The 27,524-nt window shown below is 39.9% G+C and overlaps 1 protein-coding gene across 5 annotated transcripts in view; it reads right to left on the bottom strand.

Moving 5' to 3' along the window:
- Anks1b (ankyrin repeat and sterile alpha motif domain containing 1B) overlaps positions 1 to 27,524 on the bottom strand; it is a 1,165,946-nt gene that overhangs the window by 958,019 nt on the left and 180,403 nt on the right. For all 5 annotated transcript variants that reach the window (NM_001414940.1, NM_001271371.3, XM_087557137.1 and 2 more), the window contains exons 2-4: positions 20,467 to 20,547; positions 11,836 to 11,992; positions 4,564 to 4,860 (exon numbers count right to left, since the gene is read on the bottom strand). In NM_001414940.1, coding sequence (NP_001401869.1) covers positions 4,564 to 4,860; positions 11,836 to 11,992; positions 20,467 to 20,547 — 535 coding nt within the window. The remainder of the gene's footprint in view (positions 1 to 4,563; positions 4,861 to 11,835; positions 11,993 to 20,466; positions 20,548 to 27,524) is intronic.

The following is a 27,524-nucleotide window of genomic DNA, read 5'->3' as shown; positions in this document are numbered from 1 at the left end:
CACATCCTGCCACTGTGAGATGCTAAAAACAAACTGTACCTTCCCTCAAGTTTACATTTGAACAGCTCCCTGTGTTTGGTAGCATATACTTTTGATTATTCACTTCAGGCAATTTTACTGAATCTTCATACAAAATATAATTACCTAAATATTATGCTAGTGGATAATATTAGATTTAATAAAAAAAATTATAAGGAATGTGTACAGTTAAAAGACTACCGTAGTACAAGACTTTTGCTTTCTAGTTACCAAAAATCAGGTTTTAAAAAACTATAGAAAAGAATAATTTTAAAATATTGTGGTTTCATTCCTACTTCCTTAATAGGGCTGACTTGATTAAGACTTTTTAAAGACTATTTATGCATTTAAGACTTATATTTATAAGTAAGTTCAAGACATCCCTCAGATGAAAATTCAAAGTCTGAAAGACTTCAAGATCTAAAAGAACTTGAGAAGTGACATGATGTCGTGAAAAGAAAGAAATTTCTCCAGCTTCCTCCTGATAATCAAACTACAGGGACACTAGAAACAGTCTGAAATCCCTTTCAGGTTCTCTATATAAGATATAGACAGAGCATCAGTAAATTTTATAAGTGGCCTCTGGTCCTATTCCCAATATTTCCTTGTTTTTGTACAAACATTCCAAGATTCAAAATCATCTGCATTAACTTCTACCCCTGATAATTTCACATAAGAGATCATCGACTTAACATGAAATTTAACCAAACAGAAACCAAAGTATTTTGTTTCATAAGTCAAATGGGCAGCAATTTAGAATGGCTTAAAGAACAAAATTTCCAGAGAGAATACTAACACAACACTACATTTCAAAGACGCTGGGAAGATGGCTCAGTGGGTAAGGTTTTTTTTTTTTTCTCTTCCAAAAGCATGAAGACCTGAGATCAGATCCTCAAGATGCACAGGAAATCCGGATGTGGTGAGCCCCACTCTAGATGTGGAGGGGCAGAGATGGGTCTATCCAGGGCCTTCTTGGCCAGCCAGTCTGCTGAGACAAGCTCCAGGTTCAGGAAGCAACACTGCCTCAGAAGATAAGGTGGAGAAAGAACTGAGGACGACATGTGACATCAACCCTGACCTATGCACAGGCTAGCAGGAAGTAGGGCATCTACACACATGTGTACACTCACAAAGAAAGAGTATGGAAAACCGACACATTCAACCCAAAGCGATGAACATTAACCCTGCTATTTTCAGTTGCTTGACGGTAGCAAGGCAATGAACCTTCAACCCTCTAAAGCCATTAAAGTTCTCCCTCGGCCAGTGAGCATACCTGCAAAAATTATCGGATATTAAAAACATTTTGGAGTGAATCCAACGGTAAAAAGAAATCTGGTTAATTTGAATAATAAAACTAAAATCCTTATTCGAAGAGTAAAAGGCAATAAGTGGGACCTGGAGAAGTGGATCAGTGGTTAAAACCCTGTTGCTTTTGCCAAGGACTTGGTTCAGTTTCCAACAGCTGCATAGTAACTCACAGCCCTCTAAACTCCAATTCCAGGGGAATCTGGTGCCCTCTTCTAACCTCCGTAGGTACTGCATGCACATGGTGCACAGAAACATGCAGGCAGAGCTCCCTACACACAAAATACAAATAAATTATTATTTTTTTTAAACAGTAAGTTGTCCCCTTAAATTTTAAACCAGAGTATTACTCATATGTTGCTATGCTGAGCTTAAACTTGGGATCCTTCTACCTTGGCCTCCAAGTACTGAGATTTCCAGTGTGTACCTCTATTCCCCACCAACAAAATTATTTTACAAAGAGGTCTGTGCAGGAGCAATAATTCTAACAGCTGAGAGACCCATAACTCAACTTCTGTACAATTCTGCACAACTCCCAGTAATTCCACCATGGAACTCTGTTTCTACACGGACTTTGCAGATTATATGTGAAACTGGCCTCACTTAGTTCTTTTATTTAAAATCCTCTTATAATTAATGGTTTCTTCTAATCTACAGGCAGAGACCATTTCCCCACTTAAAGAATTTAGGTGACCTTTGTAATTTGCTCTGGCCAACCAAACACAGGATCAGCAAATTGCTAAGATTAAATAAACACAGGTCTCAAGGGGCCTTGGATACTTCCTTTTTCTTTCCTTCTTAGAATCATATGGTCGCCATGTTGGCCCAAACTGACCAAGTAGATCTCGATAGATAAAACCTTTCCTATTACTACACATGATGTCCACCCATCCTCTGAAAAGAGACAGGTATCTAATTTACAACACAGTATACATGGGAAAAAACAGACATCATCTGTTTTGGCTGCAGAAATATAGAAATAAGTTTACTGAGATGTAAACTTCCTTTGTGTTTGTTAGTTTTCAAAGTGCCAAAAGTCCTATGCAGGCTGCTGGAGAAAGCTGTCCTCCACAGTCTCTCTTAGCTGTGGACCCTGCCTGCTGCACTACTGTGGTGATTTGAATAAGAGTAGCCTCTATAGCCTTGTATAATTGAATGCTTGGTCCCCAGTAGGTGGAAATGTTTGGGAAGGATTGGAGGTGTGGCCTTGTTTCAGGAGATGTGTTACTGGGGATGGACTTTTCAAAAGTCCACACCATTCCCAGTTAGGGCTAGCCCTCTCTCTCTCTCTCTCTCTCTCTCTCTCTCTCTCTCTCTCTCTCTCTCTTCCCCCCACCCCCGCCTTGTAGTTGAGGTCTCAAATGTGAGTTCTCAACTTCTGCTCCAGCACCATGCATTCCTGCCATGCTCCCCGCCACGATGGTCATAGACTAAACTAATCCTCTGAATCTGTATGCCCTGATAAATGTTTATCAAGTTGCCTTGGTCATGATGCCTCAGCACACCACTAGAAAAATGACTAAGACAACTATCTACCCGTCAGTCATACAAGATGTACCCACTGCTGTGACAGTTACAGGGGCAACCAACCACTCTCTGGCTATTTACGGGCAAGACTTCATGCCTGGTGCTGCCAGTGTGGTAACAGGACAAAGCAGTGAAACGACCACTGTGGTTCTGCTAAACAGGAAGCTTTAGTCAAATTACCTTCTAAGTAATGGTGCTTGTGCCCACACATTAGTGCTTCTGTTCACCATCATCAGAGAAGCTTCTTTTGCAGTGGTAACTGCAGAGACTTACACTTGGTTAAAGTCCAGGAAATTAATGATTATTGACCGCTCAGCTGTATATGGGGCGTTTATAGCTTCCACACCTTTAGGAATATTCCCAACAAGGAGAAACAAAGAATGAGAGAACCAGAAGAAGTGTGGACCATTGTGGTTCATTGTCCTCTGGGTACCAACCACATGGGCATTGTGCTTTGTAAAACATGGCAGCTTAGATCACCTGCACGAAACCCACACAGGAATGGGCATGTGACCACTCAATCACGGAAGGAGGAAGGGCCACCAAGGCCTTACCCTACCCCCACCCCCACCCCCACCCCCACCCTCTTAGAGACTTTTAAGCAGCTAACAATTGCTAATGGGAGGTGTAGTGTAATTGCTTCCTGAGGATTTATACATAGATAATGGTTGTTTGGAGAAGGAGAAACATTTTATCAATGGTACGATTGCAATTAAGTTACCCATGTAGCTGTAAGTAACCCTTCACCCATATTCCTGTAACAAATTCACATTCTTTCATTCTCTCTCTCTCTCTCTCTCTCTCTCTCTCTCTCTCTCACACACACACACACACACACACACACACACACACATACACATGCACATAAAATAATTTTTAAAACCCTCAAATCAATTTTTTCAACACATTTTTTTCACAGTCTTTGTGTGCACAGTGATGGGCCACTGCTTTGTACAGATGGTACATTATATTGGAAAGAGGCCTAGAACTTAACCAGTAAATCTAAACCACATTCTGGTCTTCTCGGCTGTGTCTGAGACAAAATTTTTAAAGGTAATTCCTATTCTCTTCACTGGAAATTGCTAGTACTCCACACTATAGGACATTTTGGGACCACTGGATGCTAAATGGGTCAGTCTGTTTAGCATTGTAAATATGAGACTAAAAGTGTTATAGTGGATATATACAAAACACACACTATGTACTAAATGTACAATATACATTGTGACTATACAGTAAAAGCGTTAACAGCTGAGGTTGGAGGATTGGCTCGGGCATTAAGAACACTTGCTACTATAGCAGAGGACCAGATTTGGTCCCTAGCACCCACAAGGCAATGTACAAGTATAGATAACTTCAGTTCCAGTAGATCCAATGCCCCGCACCAGGCATGTACAGACAACACAGCCAAAACACTCAAATACATAAAATACCAATAATAAATCTTCAAAGGATAAAATAAATAAGAACGTTAAATTCATTCACTAAGATTTGCCTCATTCAGTAAATGTATCAAGCTATGGGTAAAACACCAGAGAAAGAAAACAATTACTCATGATGCTGCCTACAATTTCCATCTACTAATAATCCGCAGCCCTCTGATTATCATAAAGTTAGAACGTGTGATTTAAATCCCACCCCACCCCACCCCCATGTTCCCAAAAGTGCGCAGGACGGCAGCATCGCCTTTGAGCGTCCAGCTTCAAGACTCACTTGACAGCTCACGTCCATCCCCGCCTCCAGCAGCACCTGCACCACGGCCTTGTGACCATTGCGGGCCGCGAGGTGGAGCGGCGTGTGCTTCCGCGTGTTACAGCTCATTAAGTTTGGGTGCGCGCTGATGATCATCTTCACCACCCTCAGCCTTCCGTAGAGCGCTGCCAAGTCCAGCGGTGTTTCGAGCTTGCTGTTCCTAATGGTGGGATCGGTGAGCTCCTCTAGGAGAACAGCCACTACTTCTGAGTGTCCGTATTGCGCTGCACAGTGGAGGGCAGTTTCGTTCTCGTTGTTCTAGTTAAGGTGGGGAGACGAAAGACACGACTTCAGAAATTTAATTAGCCATCAAACTCTAAACCCAGTTGTTTAAATTAAAATGTAACATGTATAGAGATGTGGATTTAAGCATAACCTATTTCGTTGATGACATCCAAGTGGATTTTAAATTTGATTAAAGTATTCATTACTCATTGCGTCAAAATCACATCTTCATTTTACCACTTCAATATATATATATATATATATAAACGAATCAGACTTCCCTGTATCACATAGTCTGGCTTCCAAGAGTGGTTGAACCACGCTGGTCAGTGGCCCTGCTGGGTCCAGACAGCCAGCATTCCCTGTACTGTGCATGCTTCTGTGACATTTGTTAATAAGAAAGATTAATAACAATTATAACATACTTTGAATGACTGACTGTGTAGACTAGAGTTGAGGGGACAAATTCCTGATGATGACAGACTTACAGAAAAGTTACCCAGATTGTTTCTGTCTGTTTTAAATAAATAGAAACCAGGGCTTTTGCTACAAATACAATGAGTAATAAATATGAATCATTATTTCTTAGCAGAAAGAATGAAGACTCATATCCCTAGGATAAGCGCAGGTAAGAAACAGGCCTAGGCCCACACCAAGGCAAGTAGCCAAGAAAAAAAAATGGGATTTTTCTAGAAATGTAACAAGATTTTTTTTAAAAAAAATTAATTCAGTTACGAGGCAAAATGATCCTTCAGACAATTTTTGTGATTGGCGTGAGTAGATGGGGTTCTTGGTGTGCCCAGAGGTGGCAGAGTCAGTGGGGAGAACTGTGAACAAGAAATACTAAGAGCACAAGTGAAAGCATCTTAATGTGGGGCTCCAGAGGTAAAGATCAGCCGCCATTAGCACAGCCATCCGCACAGTTAACACTCGCCACCAGACACAGTCAGATTTCATGTATTTACTCGCTTAGTCCTCGTTCTAAGATGGGGGCTTTCTTCATCACTACCCCTCACCTGTTGGAGGAGGCACCAAATAATCGAACAATGAGTTTTTGATCACACAGCCATTCTGTGTTGTGTAAGGGTAGCGTGAAGTTAGAGGTTGTGCTTTATGCCTCTCTGTGTTTCCCAAAGCCTTTGGAGTGGCAGCATCACCTTGGATGCACAGACTCACGTGACGGCTCACATCCCTACCAACGTTCCAGCAACACCTGTAGAACTGCTGTGTCCGCTGAGGACAGTGATGAGAAGTGACACGTAGTCAGGATTTGAACCAAGCCGCACAGACCCAGCATCTCAACTGTCAACATCCATGACCGTCCTTCGTAGCCGTGGTGCCTACAAACCCTCGCCAAACAGCTACCCGTTTTTACAAACGCTGTCTCGTTAACTTTTACAGACTTCTTACGTGTTTGGTATTAACATGTCTACTTCGAGAATAAGGAGTTTAAAATAGAAAAATGTCACACTACATCTAAGAAGCGTCAGGACTTTTTGGTACCTGTTAAAACCTAAAGCTTGAGCCCTCACTGCCTCCCTCTGCCACTCTGCTGCCAAAGAAGCTCTGAAAGTGGCTTAAAATTTTCCAGAGACTCCACCCAGAGCACACTGAGCTAGGAGGAGCTGCCTCTTAGACAGTAGCCCCTACCGAAACAAAAGGAAACAGATGATTTAAACTCAAACGCATCTTAATCCGGCAGGACAAGCGAGCAAACAAAAGCCCCAACCGAAGTGAAACAAGCAAACAAACAAACAACCTAAGGCTTGTGCTGGATCAAAGGAAAAACCGCAAACCAGTAAATTAAGCAGCTAGAGGAAAGACTTGAGAACCTGAAGAAGAGTGATGGGGTGGGATGGGCTGCAGGAGGAAGGGCTTCTTCGTGTGTCTAGCATCACCGCAGGGCGATGGGAGGTTAAAAACAAACAAAGAGACAAGCCTACTCCTTAAAGATGATAGATGAAAGCTGGGGTCACCCAGACAGGAGGGAATCCACCTGAAGACGTTTCTTGCATTGCTTGTGGAAGAATTAACCTCGTGCTTAATGTAAATGTTTTCTGTGCCTGATCCTAAAGACTGACTACATACAGTTTCAGACTTCCTACTTGGTTAAATCCGAATGTTCCACAAGTTTCATAAGAAGTCCAAGCTTATCACTCTAACGCATAAAAATATGACCCGAAAGTCTGCTTCCTGACCAGCCCAATTTCCCCCTTGGTCTTAAAAGAGCTGGATCACCATTTTTCAAGCTGTAATATCTCACTGAGAAAGAGAAAGGCCAATTATGAAGTAATGAGTCCTCGAACATCTCTCTACTTTTCCTCAGTCCTTAGCCTAGAAAATAGGAGCGAAATTGTAAGTCCTTCTAATAATACCAAATTAGTGCTGTTCAAATCTCAGGAGAAATTATCTCCGTCATTAAAGACCTATTTAGGAGACAATGTTCCCAGGTTTTTATCCACAATCAACACATGCTTGGGCTTTTACCAGGGGAGACTAAAAATTTTTCAAAGGCAAGATTATATACCTGTGTCCACGCTCACTAAGAGTCCAAGAAAGAAACATCTCATTTATGTAGACTATGATGGTGTATTGATTAACAATTGCTAGTTCATCTACAGAGAACATTCTTTAAAGGTTCTGAATTCTTCACCTTTAACCGAATAACTAGCCTCTGAACGCTGTAAGCCACTGTCAGAACACTGTAAGATACTTATAGACAATGGGTAACAAAAGGAAACAGCTGACAAACCTCACCTACCAAAAGACCTGAGTTCAAGCAACAAAGACAAAGTGCTTCTGACACAAGGATCCTCTGACTTTGGCCCCAGTAGTATATTAAAGAGAAAAACAAGGCCAGGGTAAAGGAGGGTGAGATGGATGTACACAAAACACACATAACACACGAAGAACTGGAAACGATGCCTCACTTCCTTCCTGGTTTCCACGGAGTACCAGAGTTTGCCTTTCTTGTATTTATTTATTTCTCCATCCTTTGTGACCAAATTCAATAAGAGCACCACATCCACCCTTCCCTTCCCACCTCTCACTCCTCCCCTGCTGCCCCCCCACTACCAAAGCCATTACCCCATTTAGCATTCCCTGTGTAAGCATCCGTCCAAGGCTGTCCTTCCCTGTTTTCTGCCATGGTCCTCCTCTGCATCCTCTGCGTCCCGGCTTTTGTACAAAATAGAATGGTGAACAGGATCTACCCAGAAACCTTAGCACACCCGTCATGCACAGTTCACTGGATCCCTGAACGGTCGTCATCTGTACATAAGAACACTGTCCTCACACATGGTGTAGTTCATGAGCCAAAATATGTCAGGCAGGGTTTTTTTTTTAAACATTGAAATGCAAGATTGACCGAATTATTTTCTAAAATGGACTCCATAATATTTTTCATCTGGATGTTTTATAAGCTCAGTATAAGCTCAGAGTTTATGTTACAGCATAAAAACATGATATAGAAAAAAAAACATGTTCTGCTAACTGGTGTTATTAAAACTTATCGCATATACCAACCAGTAATATCACAATGCACAATCTCAGTTCCTTATGCTCAGCGAAGGTCTGAAACGATAAATGGAAACTTCCAGAAGTACTTGGGAAGTTTTGAATCACAGGGTAATCAGCGCATGAGGAAATGTGGAGCTGTTCTATTCCATGTCTCTCCTGACAGGAAACACCCTAGATGACATTTAATGCTCATCTCAGGTATCAGATCCAGTGTGGATGGCAGATCCAATGTTGATGGTTCATGCAACCCTTAAGTCACTAAATGACCCAAAGCACAAAAGCGACGATCCAGACAAGGACCCGTGCAGTGAAACATAGAAGGACAAATAATCCCTGACACTGTGTGGCAACACATCAAAAGTGTGATAAAGCATTAAATGGGATTGTTTAAAAAGTCTGGGGCTGCAGAGATGGCTCAGCAGTTAAGGGCACTCACTGGCTGCTCTTCCAGAGGTCCTGAGTTCAATTCCCAGCAACCACATGGTGGCTCATAAGCTTTATACTGGGATCTGATGCCCTCTTCTGGCATGCAGGCATACATGCATGCAGAATACTGTATATATAATAAATAAACAAATCTTTTTGTTTAAAAAAAAAAAAGAAGCCTGCTGAAGACTCGTAAAACATGGTATGAACATTAGCATTTTTCCCAAGTAACGACAAAGGCATTTTGAAGTGAAATTGCTTACAAATGCTTTCCCCCAAGAAAATCTGAAGCGATGCAAAGAAATAATAGAATTGAGGTTTCCACCTGGGTTATTGGATACCTGATAAGAGGACAACCATATAAGAAGTCAAAGGTCCTCTTCAGAAAGTGAAACGCTAACCAAGGGGCATAGTTTCAATGCCATGACTGTGTAATTGGTTAAGAGCTTGTCCTTTGGATCTGAAAACCCCTTTTAAACATTCATTCCATTTCTGAATAGATGCATCCTGGACATCTCCTTCTCTAAGGACATGGCCTCGTCCAGCCAGCAGCCATGATAATCCATACTTCACCAGGCTGTGATAGGAATCAGGAAGGTGGTGTAGCTTGCCTGTCACTGGAAACTGTAAGTAACAGGGACTGGGATGGCAGCATTAGTGTCTAAGACCAAGACTCAGAGTTCAAGTCTCAGTTCGGGCCACCCAGAAGCGTGTGGCCTTAACCAACTGACTTAGCTTAACTGAACTCTGTTTGTCTGGCTATAAAATAGGAAAGAGAGTTTCACTTCCAATTACTAAGTAACATTTGGAATTAAGCAACGTTGTGCAGGTGGAAGTACTTTGAACAATGGCTGACTGCCCTTAGTCCTCATTAATGTCGATTTTCCTTCCTCCTGCTACTGTTTAAATACATAAAAGTTTCTAATTGGCTAAAACGTTTCTGTACCAATTGGGGCGGGGAGCTAAAATCCAAGTTACTGGTAAGAATAAAATTCACACTCCTGACTCTCTCAAGGGTATTGGTCTAAAACGGAAGGATAAATTTAGAAAGAAAAGTCTGGAGAAGGTGCTGAGATGCTCGGATTCTAGGATGTTAAGGCCTAGATGCTAAGCCCCAGCCACACAACCCACATTAAAAAAAATAAAAATTTCAAGCAGGCATGGGGTTGGGGATTTGGCTCAGTGGTAGAGCGCTTGCCTAGCAAGCACAAGGCTCTGGGTTCAGTCCCCAGCTCCAAAAAAAAAAAAAAAAAAAAAAAAAAAAAAGCAGGCATGATGGCACAGGCTTACAGTCCTTCCACATGCATATTCATACAGCTGCCTGGGCACTAGTGCACACACACACACACACACACACACACACACACATGCATGCACAGGCACATACATGCACAGGCACCACCAAAGCAGTCTCAAGAAGTGTTCAACTTGTTGCCAACCAAACCACAGCACTCAATAGTGGAAATGCAAAAAGAGGATTTCTACTCCAGTCTTCTTCAAAGGATTTTTTTTTTCCAGAATGCGATCGATCTTCAATATTACCAAAAACAAGCGTTTCTTGCAAATCATACCAATACACTTACACCACTTAAGAGTTTCAACTTTCAAAGATAAGTGGACACTGTGTGTTTCTTATTTCCGTGTCATTTAAAAAAAAAAACATTGTTTACTTAAGTCCACAGCCTTCTCTTTAACCTTGGGCTGTTTTTCTTTCACTTTGTCACTTCAGGTTGGCCAGGCGCCATGAAGACAGTTTTAGGAATAACCACCAGATGGCTCATCCTGTAAATGATGTAAGCCCTGGATCTCGGGAACAGAGTAGGAATCTCACAAATTTCCTTTTAGCATGATGTGATGATAAAGATAGCCAGGTCTGATATTTAAAAAAAGAAATACTTAAATGCATCCTAATTTCGAAAAAAACCTACATTTCTGCAACGACATAAACACCAAATTTTATTGTCGTAACGGTGAACGAGACACTTTTCTGACAAATAAAACTAGCTTTTCGTTAATTGGTCTTTTCAACACTGCGCTTGGGTGAAATTTTTCTTCTTTACCTTTGTTGTTTAAAGCTAGGGTTGCTTTTCCTTCTTATTTCCTCTCAATTTCAGGCAAAGGTCTGCATACTCTATAGCTATTCGAACACTCTGCTAATTGTCCTTGAATTAGAAACTCTTGCCCCACAGTGATCTATTTACATTGGTGTTGGGCGGCAGGAGGCCTGCAGCTTAATACTACGGCTGTGAGGGTGTGATTCAATTGTTGGACTGCAAGCTGGTTTTCAAATATAGTTTTACAGAATTGGAACAGTAGGGGGCATTGAGAGCTCAAGGTGTCTCTTATACTATATTACATGAGGAGGACGCATTTCCCTCTCTCAAAAATGCACTCTGGTCTGTATCAATGCTCAGAACTGAATTCCTTTCTAAATCCGTTCATTGTTTATAATGCAGATATTACGTTCAGTCTGACTCTTTCTGCCCTTATTATAATTCTCTGTGGTGCTTGGCTCAGTCTAGACATCTCTGTCTTGCATGTATATGTTTAGAGGAAATGTTTAACTTACTGGGAGACTAGAAACTGTGAACACTGTATTTTACCCATTACCCCGAAAAAAAAGTGTACTTAACTGTGAAAATGAAAACATTATGCAAATGATCGCTGTAAACAATGTTTTAGCATTCACCATTTTATTAAGGAACAATCATTCTCGTTACAAACACGGATAACGTCCTATCTTTATTCAGTAGACTTAAAAATGGGCGATGATTCTATAAGGCAGGCAAAACTTTTACAATTACTTGCTCTATGTGGGGGTTTTCCTTTTTAACAGAGGGTCTTCCCAAATGCTTTACTGCCTGTGCGTGATATCCAAACCCACAGAGCCTGTGCATCGCATCCAAACCCAGAGAAATGTGCAAATCTCTTCTTTAGGAGATTCTGCAGGAGAATGATTTGCGGGGCAGGGTAAAGATAAAAGCGACCAATGACTCAAAGTGGCTTTGCCTTTGCAAAACTTGGGAGTAAATTACGGCATGAGCAAGCATTCGACGAGTGCACCTGTTCATTGACTCTGGAATGTGAAGGCCCGTGATGGATAAGAATCTTCACAATCTCCACGTCTCCTTTCCAGGCAGCCAGGTGAATGGGGAAGTAACCTTTGTTGTCTGCGACATTGGTGGACGCCTCGAATTGAAGTAGTTTGAGAACTATGTCCCTGGGGGGAAAAAGCAAACAAAAGAAAAGAAAACAACAGAGAAGAAGACATGCTCAACAACACAGAGTTTTTTTATTGGGCAACTATGAACGTTTACTAGGGACTAACAATCATTTGAGGCCCTACAGTTTAAGATCTGGATTAAGAGTTCTCACAGGGGGTTGGGGATTTAGCTCAGTGGTAGAGCGCTTGCCTAGGAAGCGCAAGGCCCTGGGTTTGGTCCCCAGCTCTGAAAAAAAAGAACCAAAAAAAAAAAAAAAGAAAAGAAAAAAGAGTTCTCACAGTTGACAAACTATTTTACTTAGAAAATACTCTAAGCCCTCCCAAGACTCGTGCAGGCATGCACACATACATACATGCACAGTGTGTATAGACCCGGATTATTAACTAATCAATAAAATTACTAAAAGTGCTAAGATAAATCTGGGTGGTTTTCCGTATTACCTCTAGAGAGGACTAGAATGAATGAATGAATGAATGAATGAATGAAGATGTATACAAAAGAGAAATTTAGGTACATGGGTGAGGGAGCTAACAAGCTAAGTATAGGACTAGATCACTATTAAAAGCCAGAATTGACTAAAGTCAATCCTTGGGGTTGAGAAAATTACCAATAGAAAGAATATAGCAGAATATAAATTTTTTCATGAGATTAAACCAAGACTGGTAAAGACGAAAAAGTAAGTGGCCATTTAAAAAGAAATGAGGTTTGAATCCTAATACCTCAGAAGAAACAGATAGAATGCAAAATAACAATAAATGGTTAAATCGTATGCCCCAAACGTAGCCTAACCGCTAGATACAGTTGCAATGTAGATGAAATTGTGATTAAAAAAAAAACAGAGAATATGTTACAGATATGCTTGTGTGTTCTGAGGAATCTTCATCTTCTAATGATAAGATTTCTGAGAAAGTAAGACATGAATTATACCTCTTTTAAGAGCTGGTTGTACTTGCGTCTGTCTGTGTGTGTTTGTGCCCATGAGCGGCCCGTGTGTGTGTGAGTGCATGTGGAGTGACCATGAAGGCCAGAATAAATCAGAGCCTGGGAGCTGAAGTTATAGGTAGTTGTCAGCGGCCCAGTGTGTGTGCTGGAAACTGAACCCAGGTCCTCTGGAAGTGCTTTGAACTGCACTTGTGCTAAGCCATCTCTCCAGTCGATAAATTAAATCCTAACGAATCTTTAAAAGGTTCTTATTTAAAAAGATCCAAATTTAGAAGGCTGGGAGTGACTTGGCCATGCCAACTTCCTGACTTTTAATTTTAGCACCGTTTTCTTTTCCTTTCTGGAAAAGACAGTAGAAAAACAAAACAGCATCAACTGCTGAAGTGTGGTAAGAATGTTAAATGGGAGTCACAAATGTCATGTGATAACCGGCACTCCACTCACTATGTAAGCACGAGAATGTGTTTCAAATAAGAACAAGACTGGGTGGAAGTGAAATTTGACATTTATCCAAGTCACATGATTTTTCTCATCTCTGCCACATAAGAGCTGTCTGAGAGTCTTCAATTCTGAGAAAAGTAAATAGCCACACTGAGGTAAGAAGAATCCAATCAATTGTTATGAATAAGAAAAACCCACTAAGAGCCAGAATGGGGCTTTCAATTCCAAATATGTTGTGTTATTGACAAGTGTAAGGAAACAAGCAGCAAAATGGTCCCCTTACTTTTCCTTTCTTTATAAAGTAGCCCGGCCTTGTGTATTTCATCATAGCAACACAGCACAGACTAAAAATACCTTTCAAGGGGAAGATGAAAAGGATTGATGGGGTGAAACCTTTCCTTTTACTCTCACTAAAAATTCAGAACTTTTTCTTGGTCTCAAATTTTGTTATTTCCTAATCATGTCAATGCTAAGCATTGACTGTTTATCCAGAAAAATTATGAAGCATTGAAAAACGATTATTTTTAAACAGTGACTTATTTTAAACATTTGTATTGTATACATAATATTATAACCATTTAATACCTAAGTCAGAAAGGGACAGTCTATATGAGTTAGAAGAAGAACATCACTAAATACTAACAATCTTTTTACATTTATTACATTAGTTTATCTGATGGGGGACACACGTGTGGAGGTCAGCGGACACCTTGCCAAAGTAGGATTTCTCCTTCCACCACGTGGGTATGGGAGCTTTGAGCACAGGTTGTCAGACTTGATGTGCAAAGCTTTTACTAGCTGAGTCACCTAGCTGTCCCATTCCTTCCATGTGGTACACTTTTGATGTGTTTACTAAATGTCTTTGTGTTTCTACAGTACTGGGCGATTAAATCCAGGGCCTTGAAAAATGTAAGCAAATGCATTAGCTATTATCCCTAAACATTTTTTTACTTTATTCTGAGGAAAGGGCCTGCCAGATTTAAGGATGGTCTTCAACTCTTGCCTCAGCCTCCCAAGTACCTGGGAGCAATATGGGCTGCTTGATAAGTGTGTGTACCTTTACATTTAAATCTTCTTTCCAATTTTTTATGGTAAGTTTTATAACCTTATTCAAATTTATTAACTAGTAAATCGGCTGAGTTCAGGTTCCATTTGAGAGCACATTTTTTAAAAATAAAGTTTGACTTTTAATCAAGCCAGTACCTGGCAGTTATTTAAACACAATAAATACTATCATTAATAAACTGTCATTAGTCATCCTTATGGTGCATCTAGATGTATCATATCTAATGTTAATTAAATGGCCTTTTCCATACAGGCTCATTAAGAGCAAATTAAATTTTAAGTACTTTCTATATATAAACTTAAAGGTTACAAGAATACTCCTATTATTACTTTTTATTTTCCTATAGACTGAATGTAATACCTTATTCGGGGAAGGCAAACAACTAAGGATGTTGGCTGTTTCATTCCTTGGATTACACTGTTGATGCCTCTAGACTAGGAAGCATTTTACCAAAAAAAAAGGAACAATGGTTCTCATAGCCAGCATTTGATATTGTGACCCGGGGTAAATAGTGTGTCTCAGCCACAGAGTACACACTTAGCAGGTACAAAACCTGAATTCAGTGCTAGCAAGTCCTAGCTTGATTTCAGACACTTGAGGGCTGTGTATGGTGACACTGTATGAGTGTAGCTCAGAGTCAGGCCCAACACTGTAAATGTCAGGCCTCATAGAGTTTACCTTTGTGAGAAAAGCGCACACGCGCGCGCACACACACATACACACACACACACACACACACACACACACACACACACACACACACCAAAAAAAGGTGTTCTGAAATCCTAAAATGAATGTGGTAGATGGGTGTGGTGGTTTGAATAGGTTTGGCCCCCATAGACTCTGTGTTTGAATGCTTGGCCCATAGGAAGTGCTACTATTAGAAGGAGTAGCAAGGGAAGAGTTGTGGCCTTGTTAGAAAAAGTTTGTCACTGAAGGCAGGGCTTTTGAGGTCTTAAATGCTCAAGCTACCCCTACTGTGAAACAAAATCTAGTCTCCTCCTGGCTGCCTGCGAATCAAGATGAAGAGCTCTGGGCTCCTCCAGCAGCACCAGGCCTGCCTGGATGCTCCCAGTGCTTTCTGCCATGATGACAATGGACTGACACCCTGAAACTGTTAGCCAGCCCCAATTAAATGTTTGTCTTTACAAGAGTCGCCTTGGTCATGATGTCTCTTCACAACAATGGAAACCCTAACTAAGACACGGGGGTGACAGAAAACGTAACTTTATTGCCAGAGGCAAAACAAAGTATCAAATTAAATCAAAAGTATTCCAACTTAAATAATTTAATTATTTTGCACATAATAGATGCAAATTCAGATAAAAATACAAATTATATTGTTTTTTCCACTCTCATTTGCATTCCTGTTCTGATAAGTATGGAAACATTTCTGATTAATATTAAATATCACTGAAGAAATTCAGAGTAAATTCTAAGCAAAATCAAAGTACTTGGTTGTGCCAACATCATTTTTTCTCAGTTTTCTCAAGAAGATTCCATATAACTTCATTACAACTGTGTTTACTTTATCCTGTTGCTTGTCTGTAGGTCTCAAAATAACAGCTTCATCTGGTTTTAGAATTAACTAACCAATGAGTTTCAATTCTCTTAAGGCTGGCACCAGACTTCCCAAAGGCCACCTGCTTCTCTTTAAAGCAAATAAAGTCTCAGGTGTGCTGTGCATGCCCAGAAGGCTGGGGGACATATGGCCCACTCTCACGGAAGCTTCTTTATATAATAAATTCATACTTATAATTTCTAGCCTGTGGAAAAAAACAATTAAATCTAAGGGTTTTCTAGCTATTGCAACAACTCTGGGTATCTGATTATAAAAATTTTAGAGTGTCCCTCTCTTATTTAAAAAAAAGCGGGGGGGGGGGGGGTTTTGGGGATTTAGCTCAGTGGTAGAGCGCTTGCCTAGCAAGCTCAAGGCCCTGGGTTTGGTCCCCAGCTCCGGAAAAAAAAAAAAAGCTAAGAAAAAAAATCAAAACTAGAGACAGCGTCCTCTCTGGATTCTAGCTCCAATTTAACATACGATTTAGATTGCAGATACTAGAGTCTACATGATATTAAATTCTAAAGAGATAAAACGGAAATTATTCTTAACTCCACACATGCCGTATTATCTTCACACGCATATCTTCAAGGGGATAAAGATAGTTTGTTGACACTTTTAATTTTCAAGAGTATCCAAGTAGTACCACAACACATCCAAACAGGGTTTGAGAAATAAGACTTAAGAAAAATAAGGAACATTTTCCTAATTAGAGAAGGGGAATAAAATGAAATATAAGAACTTAAGTGTAATTTTAAAAAAAATTGGTAAATTGTTTTTTGAAAACTATCTAGGCAGGTGATCCCAGCCCTTGTAAGATAGAGACCGGAGAAGACTGAGTCTCTCAAAGTCAGCCTGTAAGAAGCACCATGACTGAAAGAAAAAAGAAAAAAAGAAAAGAAAGAAAGACCTGGGGGCTGGGGATTTAGCTCAGTGGTAGAGCGCTTGCCTAGGAAGCGCAACGCCCTGGGTTCGGTCCCCAGCTCCGAAAAAAAAGAACCAAAAAAAAAAAAAAAAAAAAAAAGGAAAGAAAGAAAGAAAGACCTGGAGAGACACAGAGAGGGAGGGGCCTAACAAGGGAGCTGTACTGTGCCCGGCCAAGAGAAAGCTTGCCTAGTAAACCTAGTCTTGACTTCCACCCCCGGCATTTATTAACTAATTACTTACAAGACAAGACAAGACAACAGAACACAGGAAGAAAGAAAAGTCAAACAGGAAAGAGGGCCGGAAGAAGGAAGGCAAAGCAGGTAGAAAAGTATGGAAGGGAAAAGACTTGGTGGGGAAGGGTGAGGAGGACCGGCATTGTTATTCAAAAGAGAATTAAGGGATTGATGTTTGAGTGGAAATTGTTGATACTTATCCCCAGTACAATTTCTCCTTGACCGTGATTTTTTTTCTCTGTCATTTAAAAGTAATAACTTTCTATTCTGTAATTGCAAATGACCATTTCTGCTGTGTCCAGCCTGACTGATTGGCAATGAATTGTTCCGTATGAAATGGTGCATCATGGGAAGAAGATGCTTCTCCTCCGTTTGTGGATTAACCAGTGCTGATAAACAAGGGCTCCAGGAGGACACACCAACGTGGAAGAAATGGTCTCAGTCTCCAGTGTGGAGGCTTAGGGCTGCTCACACATTGGTGGTGGGGAAAAGTTAAACTGAAGGCAAAAGAATGAAATGCGGGGGCCCTCAGGCATGCGTGCTCCCTAGCTCCGAGAGTCTGCAAACTCTAGCCTAGAAGTCACATTTATAGGAACAACCTAGGAATCGCAGTAGCAACGAGAATGCAATATTCTTTTTTCATTACCTGCTAAGGTTTACTAGAGAAAAATGCAACACAGTAAAGCATTAATGGCCTATGCTAAGGGACAATAGCAAACAAAAGAAGTATCAGCCGGTCCCACCTTCAATGGTGATCTTCTCTCCTTGAAATAACTTTTTGAAACCTAAGACAGAATTAGTTAGGATTCCATGGGAAACACTACCTGATGATATGGGAAGGTATCTTAGAAATGCATAAGGTTACACAGAAAATCCGGGGAGAGGTTAGGTGCAGGAGGCAGTAAAGCGGACAAATGATAAAAGCGTAGACTTGTAACAAGAACGCTGAGGGTCACGGTACAACCCCATCGTACGATACAAGTGAATGGCCTGCTCTGTCCATATATCCAGTAAGTGGGATTAGGCAAGATAATGGTGTCTATGTGTAGAAGTCTGTAAGTAACTTACACATATAGGCAGAATATTCCAAATTTCAGAACCATAGCATCACAATACAAAACTGAGAGACGAACGATACACAACGTAGATATCGAAACTGTAATTGAAAGATCAGTGAAGACTAGCCTAGCCAGTGCACTGATACACACTGGACTGAAACCAAAAAAAAAAAAAAAAAAAAAAAGTTACCAATGACACATATTAAAAGTAAATGATTAGCAGTTTAGACACCTTTCCCACTTTTTCCAAAGCATGTGCAATAGGATGCTATTGAGAAAAAGTTTTACTAGAAAGTGGTTGACAAACGAGCTCATCAGATAAAAATCAAAGATATGTAAGTATGGAATACTTACAATGAGTAGGATGCTTAAAATACCTGGCCGAATCCTATTTTCTTTATGCTAATCATAATGATTACTGCTGGGTTCCTCTAAATTATCTTTGCTTTCTATGTTGGTAACAGAAACAGTAATGTTTTCCCAGGTCATCATGTGTAAGGCAATAATGTTCAGTAAATAGATTTTCTGAAAATTTAGAAAAGCTACAAGTCCTAACTTGCTTTCAAACACTTGAGAAGTGGCACTGTAGGAAAACAAGAAATGAGTGTAATTCGTAGTTGGCCCTGAGATGGTAAATGTCAGGTGTGCCCCACAGAGTTTACCTTCACCAGAAACCTGAACTCTAAATGAAAAAGAAATATCATTCTCTCTGGTCTAAACTGGTTTAAATTAGCCTTGGAATCTAATCATCCTGATACAAGAATCATAAATAATAATTTCACTTTTGAAGGAGACCTGCGAACTGAGCCCAGTGTTTCACATCCACAATCCCAGTTTGCCAGAGGCATGGGAAGAGGTCATGGGATTGAACTGATCTTTGAAAAGAAAATAGTGACAGACAAATAGACACACGGACATGGTTTCCATTCTACAGAAAAGCAATCTAATAATAAAAAATCCTATCAAAACAAAACACTCTAAGCTAGATAGGATATGATAAGATAATACAAAAGAAACAGATAAAACAAATGTGTTTGGTAATCCAATACTAAGAATATAAATAATGGAAGATCAAATTTGTAATATTTTTTGCAATTCAGATGGTTCTCTAAATATACTGCTGAACAACATTGTGAGTCTGAGGTCCACATCAATAGAGAGAGAGAGAGAGAGAGAGAGAGAGAGAGAGAGAGAGAGAGAGACAGACAGACTGCTGAGGTTAGATTTATATAAGTTTTAAGAGAAAAACTGTAAGGGTAATAAATAATACAGAAATTCTAAGGGTTTTTGAAGTAAGTTTTATGGACACCAAAGTAATAATCGACAAGAGTATAAGTTAGGCCTGTATATTTCAAATTTAAATAAATTTTATGTGGGAAGAAATAGATATGTGTATGAATGTATATGTGTGTGTGTTTATGTATTCTCATGTAGCTCAGGATGCCCTTGAACTCACAAAGTACACAAGGATGAGCCTGCACTCCTATAGGATACAATCTTGCAGTGATGAACACATTCCACTCAAAACTCTAAAGTTAAATGAAAAGAGCCAAGCCTGCGACCCAGCTTACTTCATTCCTCAAAAGGAAAGCAAAAAGGGAAAGAGGGAGACAGGGAAGGGCACATTCCTCTTAGGGTAGCAAAAGTCAGAACATCTGTGTCACCAAGAAAATGCATCACATTTTAGCACTAAACCCTTAGCTTACCTAGCCAGAATACAGATATAAAATACTGGTTGTAGTTCTATGTTCTCTCATGCCCCATAGCATAAACTAGCATATTAATGAAGACATTAATCCCATAAGATCAAATAGGTTAGAGCTAAGAAAGGTGATTATATATGACAGAAAGCATCACATAAGTACCCATGGCCTCTGGTGGCAGGACTGTGGCAAGAGTCCACTCCTGTGTTGAGGGGGAGTAGGTAAAGGTCACGAGAAGGTAAGTAGTAGTTTGGGTTTTCTTTATCCTGTTTTTTCCCTAAAACTACACAGGATTAGCATGGTCCCTGCTTCCATCATTCCTGTGTGAATCTGTTTACTACTCCTTTGAATTGACGGAACACACCCATGCTCAGTGATATCCCTACCGAGCATAACTCATCAGTGTTACCATCCGGGGCCTCCTCGCTAAACGGCCTAGGACCAGAAGACTTGAGAAATGAGAAGGGCGACAACAGATACAGATAATGTGATCACATGTAACCCAATCCGTAAAACGTCCAGTCCGAATAAGTGGCACTTACTTATGTCCATTTAAGGCTGCGTGGTGCAAAGCGGTGTAACCCGAACTGTCTGTGCAGTTCACGTTGGGACCTCGCCAGATGCTGCGAACGAAACAAACACAAGCACAGAGTTAACAGGTACAGAGTCACGCTTTCAGGAGCGAGAACCACGCAGGCGCGTAGCAGGCGACGGGTAGCCTACGAAAACTGCGGTTCGGTACAAAACGAAAGACAGCTTTCATCTACACCCCCCCCAAAGAATAACTTCATTTATTTGACATAGAGAAATCCAACAGTGGGTGCCACCATCTTCAAATATACTACTGAATATCTACTCGCTGTCGTGCATTAAGTCTGGGTCCAAAATTTTCCTCTCACTATTATTACTCAAGTATTAATACTCAGGTACTATGTACTAAAGAATAAGGCTCTATGACACTTGCCTCCACTCTTTTAATGCACTCACCCTGACATGGAAGAGATTTATGTGCACTGCATTACACGTTTGCATTATGGGAAGACTTAAGCTCTTCTTCTTGTTCTATTGCTGCCAAGGAAATGTATAGAAAACCACAAGAACCATTATGCTCTTACCATTGACTTTACTATACAATATGTTCTGGAACTAACACATAACTATGTAAAAGACTCATTTGGTAATTGATCACTGCAATTAAAGAAATTACTTTTAGCCTTTGGAGACCATAAAGCATTGAAAGACACTTTTCTAAGAGCAGACAAAATGACTTTAATCTAATGTTCATGCTGATATTGAAATTAGAAAAGATACTAGCTAATGGCAAATTCATATTCACGAAATATTTATAGTGTATTAACTCCAGGTCACATATTGTGACAAGCACTGAAAATACAAAATCATAGACAATAATCTTTCCTTCTAAGAGCATAGTCTGACTGGGTGTGGCGGCTCATGGCTTTAATTCTAGCACACAAGAGGAAAGGCAGGCAGGTCTCTGAGAGTTGGAGACCAGCATGGTCTATACAGGAGTTCCAGGACAGCCAGGAATATATCTAACTCCTGTCTCAAAAGTCTAATGTAGATAATGGATATGGTACACATTCAAACATGCAGGAAAATACACACACACATGAATAGATATGCATAAGTGAATAAATACACACACACATATGTATATGTGTATGTACATACATACATACGGAGAGAGATGAAAAGCAAGCTTTAATAAAATACACCCTAAATTTAATTAAATGAATTAAATTTAATTAATTTAAATAACACAAATGATTCATTTTTATTAATTAAATTAATTAATTTAATTTAATTTTAAAAACCCTAAATTACTAAGCTGTTTGTACAGCTAAGTATAGACTTGCTTAGCATAGTCAAGGTCTGAGGTTTTGGTGAGAGATCTCTAACACACACACACACACACACACACACACACACACACACACGAAAGAGAGAGAGTTAAGAAACCTCAATGATTTTCTTAATAGAGAAAGAAGACCTGATCCAAACAAGGTTGCAACACAGATAAACAAAAGACAGAAAGGGTCATTTGATAGTCATTAAGGGCACAACTTGACAAGAGCACATAATGATCTTACGTAGTTTTTTAACGCACATAACAGCAGATCTTCCAAATACATTAAGTGAAACCTGGCTCAGCTGCAAAGGTAAAGCAGGCTTATATACCTATGTCTGAAAAAAAATTAAACTAGCTCTCAGTTGATGAAATAAAAAGAAAATCAGTATGAAACTAAATAATATTATCCGCCAAGTTGATCTAACTGGAATTTATGTGACATTTTTTATGTAATAATAACAGAATAATAAAAGTTTTTACAAGTAAACTCAGGATATTTATCAAAACACAGCAAGTAACATAAAATAGGCCCGATATACATGAAAGTATTCAAATTAAGATAGATATAGGCTCTGACTACAGTGAAATTAAATTAGAAAGAACTCACACAGAAATACCTGGGAACCCCTGTTGTTGGCAATGAAGTAACATCAAAGTCGAAGAAGATAATAAAAAGGAAATTGCAAAGTGTTTTAAGCTTAAAACATAACACACTAAACTTGGCTTACTAAACTGATTTAAACTTTACATACTAAAACCTTCCATGCACAAAGTATACCGAACGAACTAGTGTCACTAAAACACTAATTGAGATGAGAGGAAAGGCTCAACCTGAACCCCAGCTTCTAGTTTAAGAAACAAAAAAAGAGCTAGAGATTGGCCATTAAAGGTTCACACTCAATTCTTAAAAGGCTACAAGTTGTATTGCCAGCACCCATGTAATCTAAGTCTGTCTTCACAGTTGCCCAGTATGCCCTCTAATGGCATCTGTCCCACACATGACACACACACTCACACACACATGCATACGCACACACTCATACACATACACATGAACACACACAAACATGCACACACACATGCACACACACACTCATACACATGCACACACGCACGCACACACTCACATACATGCACACTCACACACACAAGCACACACACATCAGGGTAAAAAAAACAGCTCATGAATCATATAACACATTAACAAAAGAAACCAAATAATCCCTCTAAAATAGGCATAAATCCTGAATACATGTCCTCCAAAGGGAATAGGAAAATAGAAAATGGGTATGTGAAAAAGCCTACCATTTCATTAACCATCAGATTTCATCAGTAATCAATTTCACTCATTAGGATGGTTATTGTCATTCTTTGCATAGCTGTCCCTTTTTTTTTTAAGTGCTCATAAAGGTTTGGGGAATAGAAACTGTCTATACACTGCTAGCTAGAATGTAAAATGATATAGCCACTACGAAAACACCGTGGATGTTTTAAAATAAATTAAAAATAGAACTTCACGTAGCCCAGCAATCACCCTTCTGAATATACACCAAGATATTAATATCATGGCAATAAAGGTAACAGCACGCCTGTGTGCACTGGCAGCATTTATCCACCAAGAGCTGAGACAGTCAAACAACCAAAATGCCTGTCAACTGACGGACGAGTAAACCAAGTGTGGGATACGCTTATAATTAATGTAAAATGAGGAAAGACCCTGACGCTTGCTACAGCATGGGATGAGCACAGGGAACATCGCCCTAAGTGAAAAAGACAGACACAGGGGAGGATTGCTGTCCATCAACGCTGACTGCAGCACTACTCACAATACTATGTGGGAACCAACATATATATATATATATATATATATATATACATATACATATACATATATATATGGTCTAGATGCCCCCATGGAAGTTATTAATCCAGAAAAAAGAACGGGATAGCAGCAGTAGTAGAAAGGTGGATGCAAATACAGAGAATTACGTCAGTCGTGAAACCATCAGTACCAAGTCTTCTCTAATTTGTGGTTTCTAAATTTTCACAAAGACCTAAAATAATGTCCCTCTGTGTGTATTTATACCAATGTATAAGAATACAAATATGTGTGCATGTGTATTTTTATAACATGAAGGTGCAAATGAAACAGAGCAAAGGGGGTTAATGGTAAGGGAGGTCGAAGAAGGGGGCAGAGAGACATAGGGGAAGATTATGTTCAAAACATAAAAATACACTTGAATAAAAATGTTCTTATAAAACAGTACCATGCATATTTAAAATGTCATTTATGGTAAACAGTGGAAGCATGGTGGAAAGAAATCTTAAAGGCTGAAAACTCAATTCAACTACGTTCTTGAAAGTTACTGTGGCATAATCAAAAATTGTTTTCAAATCTGAACGTTGTTTAGCCTAGCAACCCCTCTTTGGGGAGTTTGGTGAGTATGAAATGAAGGTATTGATGTAAACACTGTAAACAAAAACACACGCTTGACAATTTTAATAGCAAAAAGAAGAATATTGTGAGGCTGATCAGACAAGGAAAAACTGGATTTACCAGCACTGGGGACTCATCCAAGTACGGTGTGCTACATCACTACTACAGTAAACAACTATTATCTAATTGTGGACACCTTGAAAGCTAACAAAACTATATACTAAATGAAAAAGGTGAACTACAAAATATCGTATTTGACTCAGAATCCCAAATGTGTTTTATGCAATAACTCCTTCACATCTGTATAAGACAAATACTCTTACTATTTCCACTGGGCAGATGAGAGATATTAGCGTTAATTTAGAAAAATACATATAATGTCTTCAAAGCCTTTTGGTTAAAATTATGTGCAGAAAAAAATGTACACAAAGATACATTTAACTCCATTTTTCTTTACTAACTTCATTTATTCACTTTACATCCTGATCACAGCCCGCTCTCATAAGTCCCTCCCCTCACAAACTCCTCTCCTTCTTCTCAGAGAATGGGAAGCCCTCTTCAGTATCACCCTACCCTGGGTACCACCCCACCCTGGAACATCCAGTTGCAGTGGACTAAGTGCATTCTCTTTCACTGAGGCCAAACTAGGGCAGTTAGAGGAAGGGCATACAATGGCAGGAAACAGAGTCAAAGACAGTTTGAATCCATTAAAATACCATGTAATTGCCCCCCCTAGGGACCCAGCCCATATACAGCCACCAAACCCAGAAAAATATTACTGATGCCTACAAGTGCACGCTGACAGAAGCCTGATATGCCTGTCTCCTGAGAGGCTTTGCCTGAGCATGTCAAATACAGAGACAAATGCTAGCAGCTAACCATTGAACTGAGAACGGGGTCCTCACTGGAGGAGTTAGAGAAAGGATTGAAGGAGCTGAGGGGGTTTGCAACCCCATAAGAACAACAATGCCAACCAACCAGAGCTCCCAGGGATTAAACCACCATCCAAAGAGTACACATGGACAGACCCATGGCTCCAGCTGCATATGTAGCAGAGGATGGCCTTGTTGGGCACCAACGGGAGGAGAAGCCCTTGGTCCTGCCAAGGCTCCACCCCCCAGTGTAGGGGAATGTCAGGGTGGGGAAGCAGGGAACACCCTCATAGAAGAAGGGGAAGGGGGGATGGGATGGGGTTTTACGGATAGGAAACTGGGAAAGGGGATAACATTTGAAATGTAAATAAATTTTTTAAAAATCCAATAAAAAATAAAATAAAATAAAAAATGAAATGTAAAAAAAAAAATACCGTGTATTGAGGGGGGAAAGGTGAAGAGAAAGGTAGATTCATTGGTTCCTTTTTGGCTGCTGTGATCAAATATCTAACATGAAGACCTTAAAAGAGAAATTGGAAGCAGTTTGGGTACAGCCCACCGTGGTGCAGAAGGCATGGCCACAGGAGTAGCCTGTAGCTGGAGTAGCAGGAACTTGCTCACATCTCAAAGATTAGGAAACGGAAAGGCAATGTCAGCATTTGTCTGATTTTTTTTTCCATTTTCAATCAGGTCAGGACCCTGCCTTGTGGGCTGCTGCCATCACATCAAGGTGAATCTTCCCTCACAGACTGAAAATACACTCATAGACACACCATGGGCTTGCCTGTGGGATGATTCCAAGTCTGGTCAGACTGCCAGTGAAGAATGACCATCATGGTGCCTTCACTTTAGATTATGAGGAGACTTGTAGCATTCCAAGAAACTTGGAATTACTTCTGTAGTCAACTCGACACTTGTGACACAACACGACTGACATTTCAAGGAGACAGTTTCTCTGACACGTTTTGCAAAGTGACCAGAAAAGGAATTAATTTTAAAGATTTATTTATTCATGTATTATTTCATGTATACGAATGCTCTGTCTGCATGCACTCACTCCTGCAGGCCAGAAGAGGGAATCAGATCCCATTATAGATGGTTGTGAGACATCAATGTCGTGTCGATGTTGGGAATTGAACTTAGGACTTCTGGAAGGACAGGGTGTGATCTTAACTGCAGAGCGGTCTCTCTCGCCCTCCTGTTTTAAAGGCTTAGTTATGTATTTTTATGTGTATGAGAACAGTCGATGTTAATAGAACAGATGAAAGAAATATCCTGAACTATTGGGTACAAAATGGCAAATTGAGAAAGCTGATAGAGGGAGATAAAATTCTTACATCTGAAAGAAAACCTCTGAGAGGTGATAACCACATAGAAAAGAGTTAGCTTGGCACATGACTGAGTTTCATGAATGGCGTGCAGCTGGCGAGATGACTCTATTTGTAGGAACTTCGAGAGCTGTGGTGTCTTTGGGGAATGCCTGATTTCAGACAGGCTACCTCAGAACCCTGTATTGCTATTTATTGCTAACATAAGGTGGAGGTCCTCTGAATTCCATTTACCTCTTGTGTCTCAGTTTTTAATTTTTTATTATCAACAAAAAATTAATTGTAATAGCTGAAATTTTTCTAATGAATGCTTCTTCTTATTCCTCCTCCTCCTCCTCTTCTTCTTCTTCTTCTTCTTCGCAGAATGAATATAGGCACACATTCTTATAAACAAGGAGGTTCAGAATAGAAATTTAGCGCATGTGCCAGGAAGCTAAATTCAGCTGCACCTATCGACAGAGCCTGTAGGCACACATCCACATATCCTCAGAACATCTCTACACATTCGAAGGCTATAAATAATCCAGGCCCAAAACCTCAAACTAAGAACTCAAAAAGGAAACCCTGATTTTGGAAAGCTCATGCCTTGAGTCAATAGCCCATTCATTCCAACTTCTTAAAAACATATCCCTCCTTTACTCAGTCATGATAAGGACCTTTAGCAGATGTACAGAAAAGGCTTGAGAATCTCATTATGTGTGGGTTTTTTTTAAACCCAGATTCTTTATCTTATTCTAATAGAGACTAAAAATGGCACTTCCGAATATTTTAAAAATCTTCTGGTCAGCATTCGTTACCCGAAATGAATGCTTTCTTATGATGAGATCAAAACTTTCCAAAAGACTCCATTCCCTTGGTTGGAATGTAACCAGGTTCCTGGGCTTTCTACTGAACCAGGACATGCACAAAATCATTTCATTTCTTTGGTTTTTACATAGTGAAGATGATAGTCCTTAAATGTAATCCCAAATTCCTTGGGCCAATATACACATGCATAGCCAATGAGATGTAAGAAACAACTACCCCCACCACTTGGTCATTGTTATTTTCTTCACAAATCTAAGGAGAAAATCCATTCCTAACAACACAAGAG

This window comes from Rattus norvegicus, chromosome 7 (genome assembly GCF_021556685.1).
Source record: "Rattus norvegicus strain SHRSP/BbbUtx chromosome 7, alternate assembly SHRSP_T2T, whole genome shotgun sequence".
In the NCBI taxonomy this organism is placed as follows: Eukaryota; Metazoa; Chordata; class Mammalia; order Rodentia; family Muridae; genus Rattus; species Rattus norvegicus.
The sequence above is the reverse complement of the archived record's forward strand: the minus strand, read 5'-3'. Positions and strand labels throughout refer to the sequence as shown.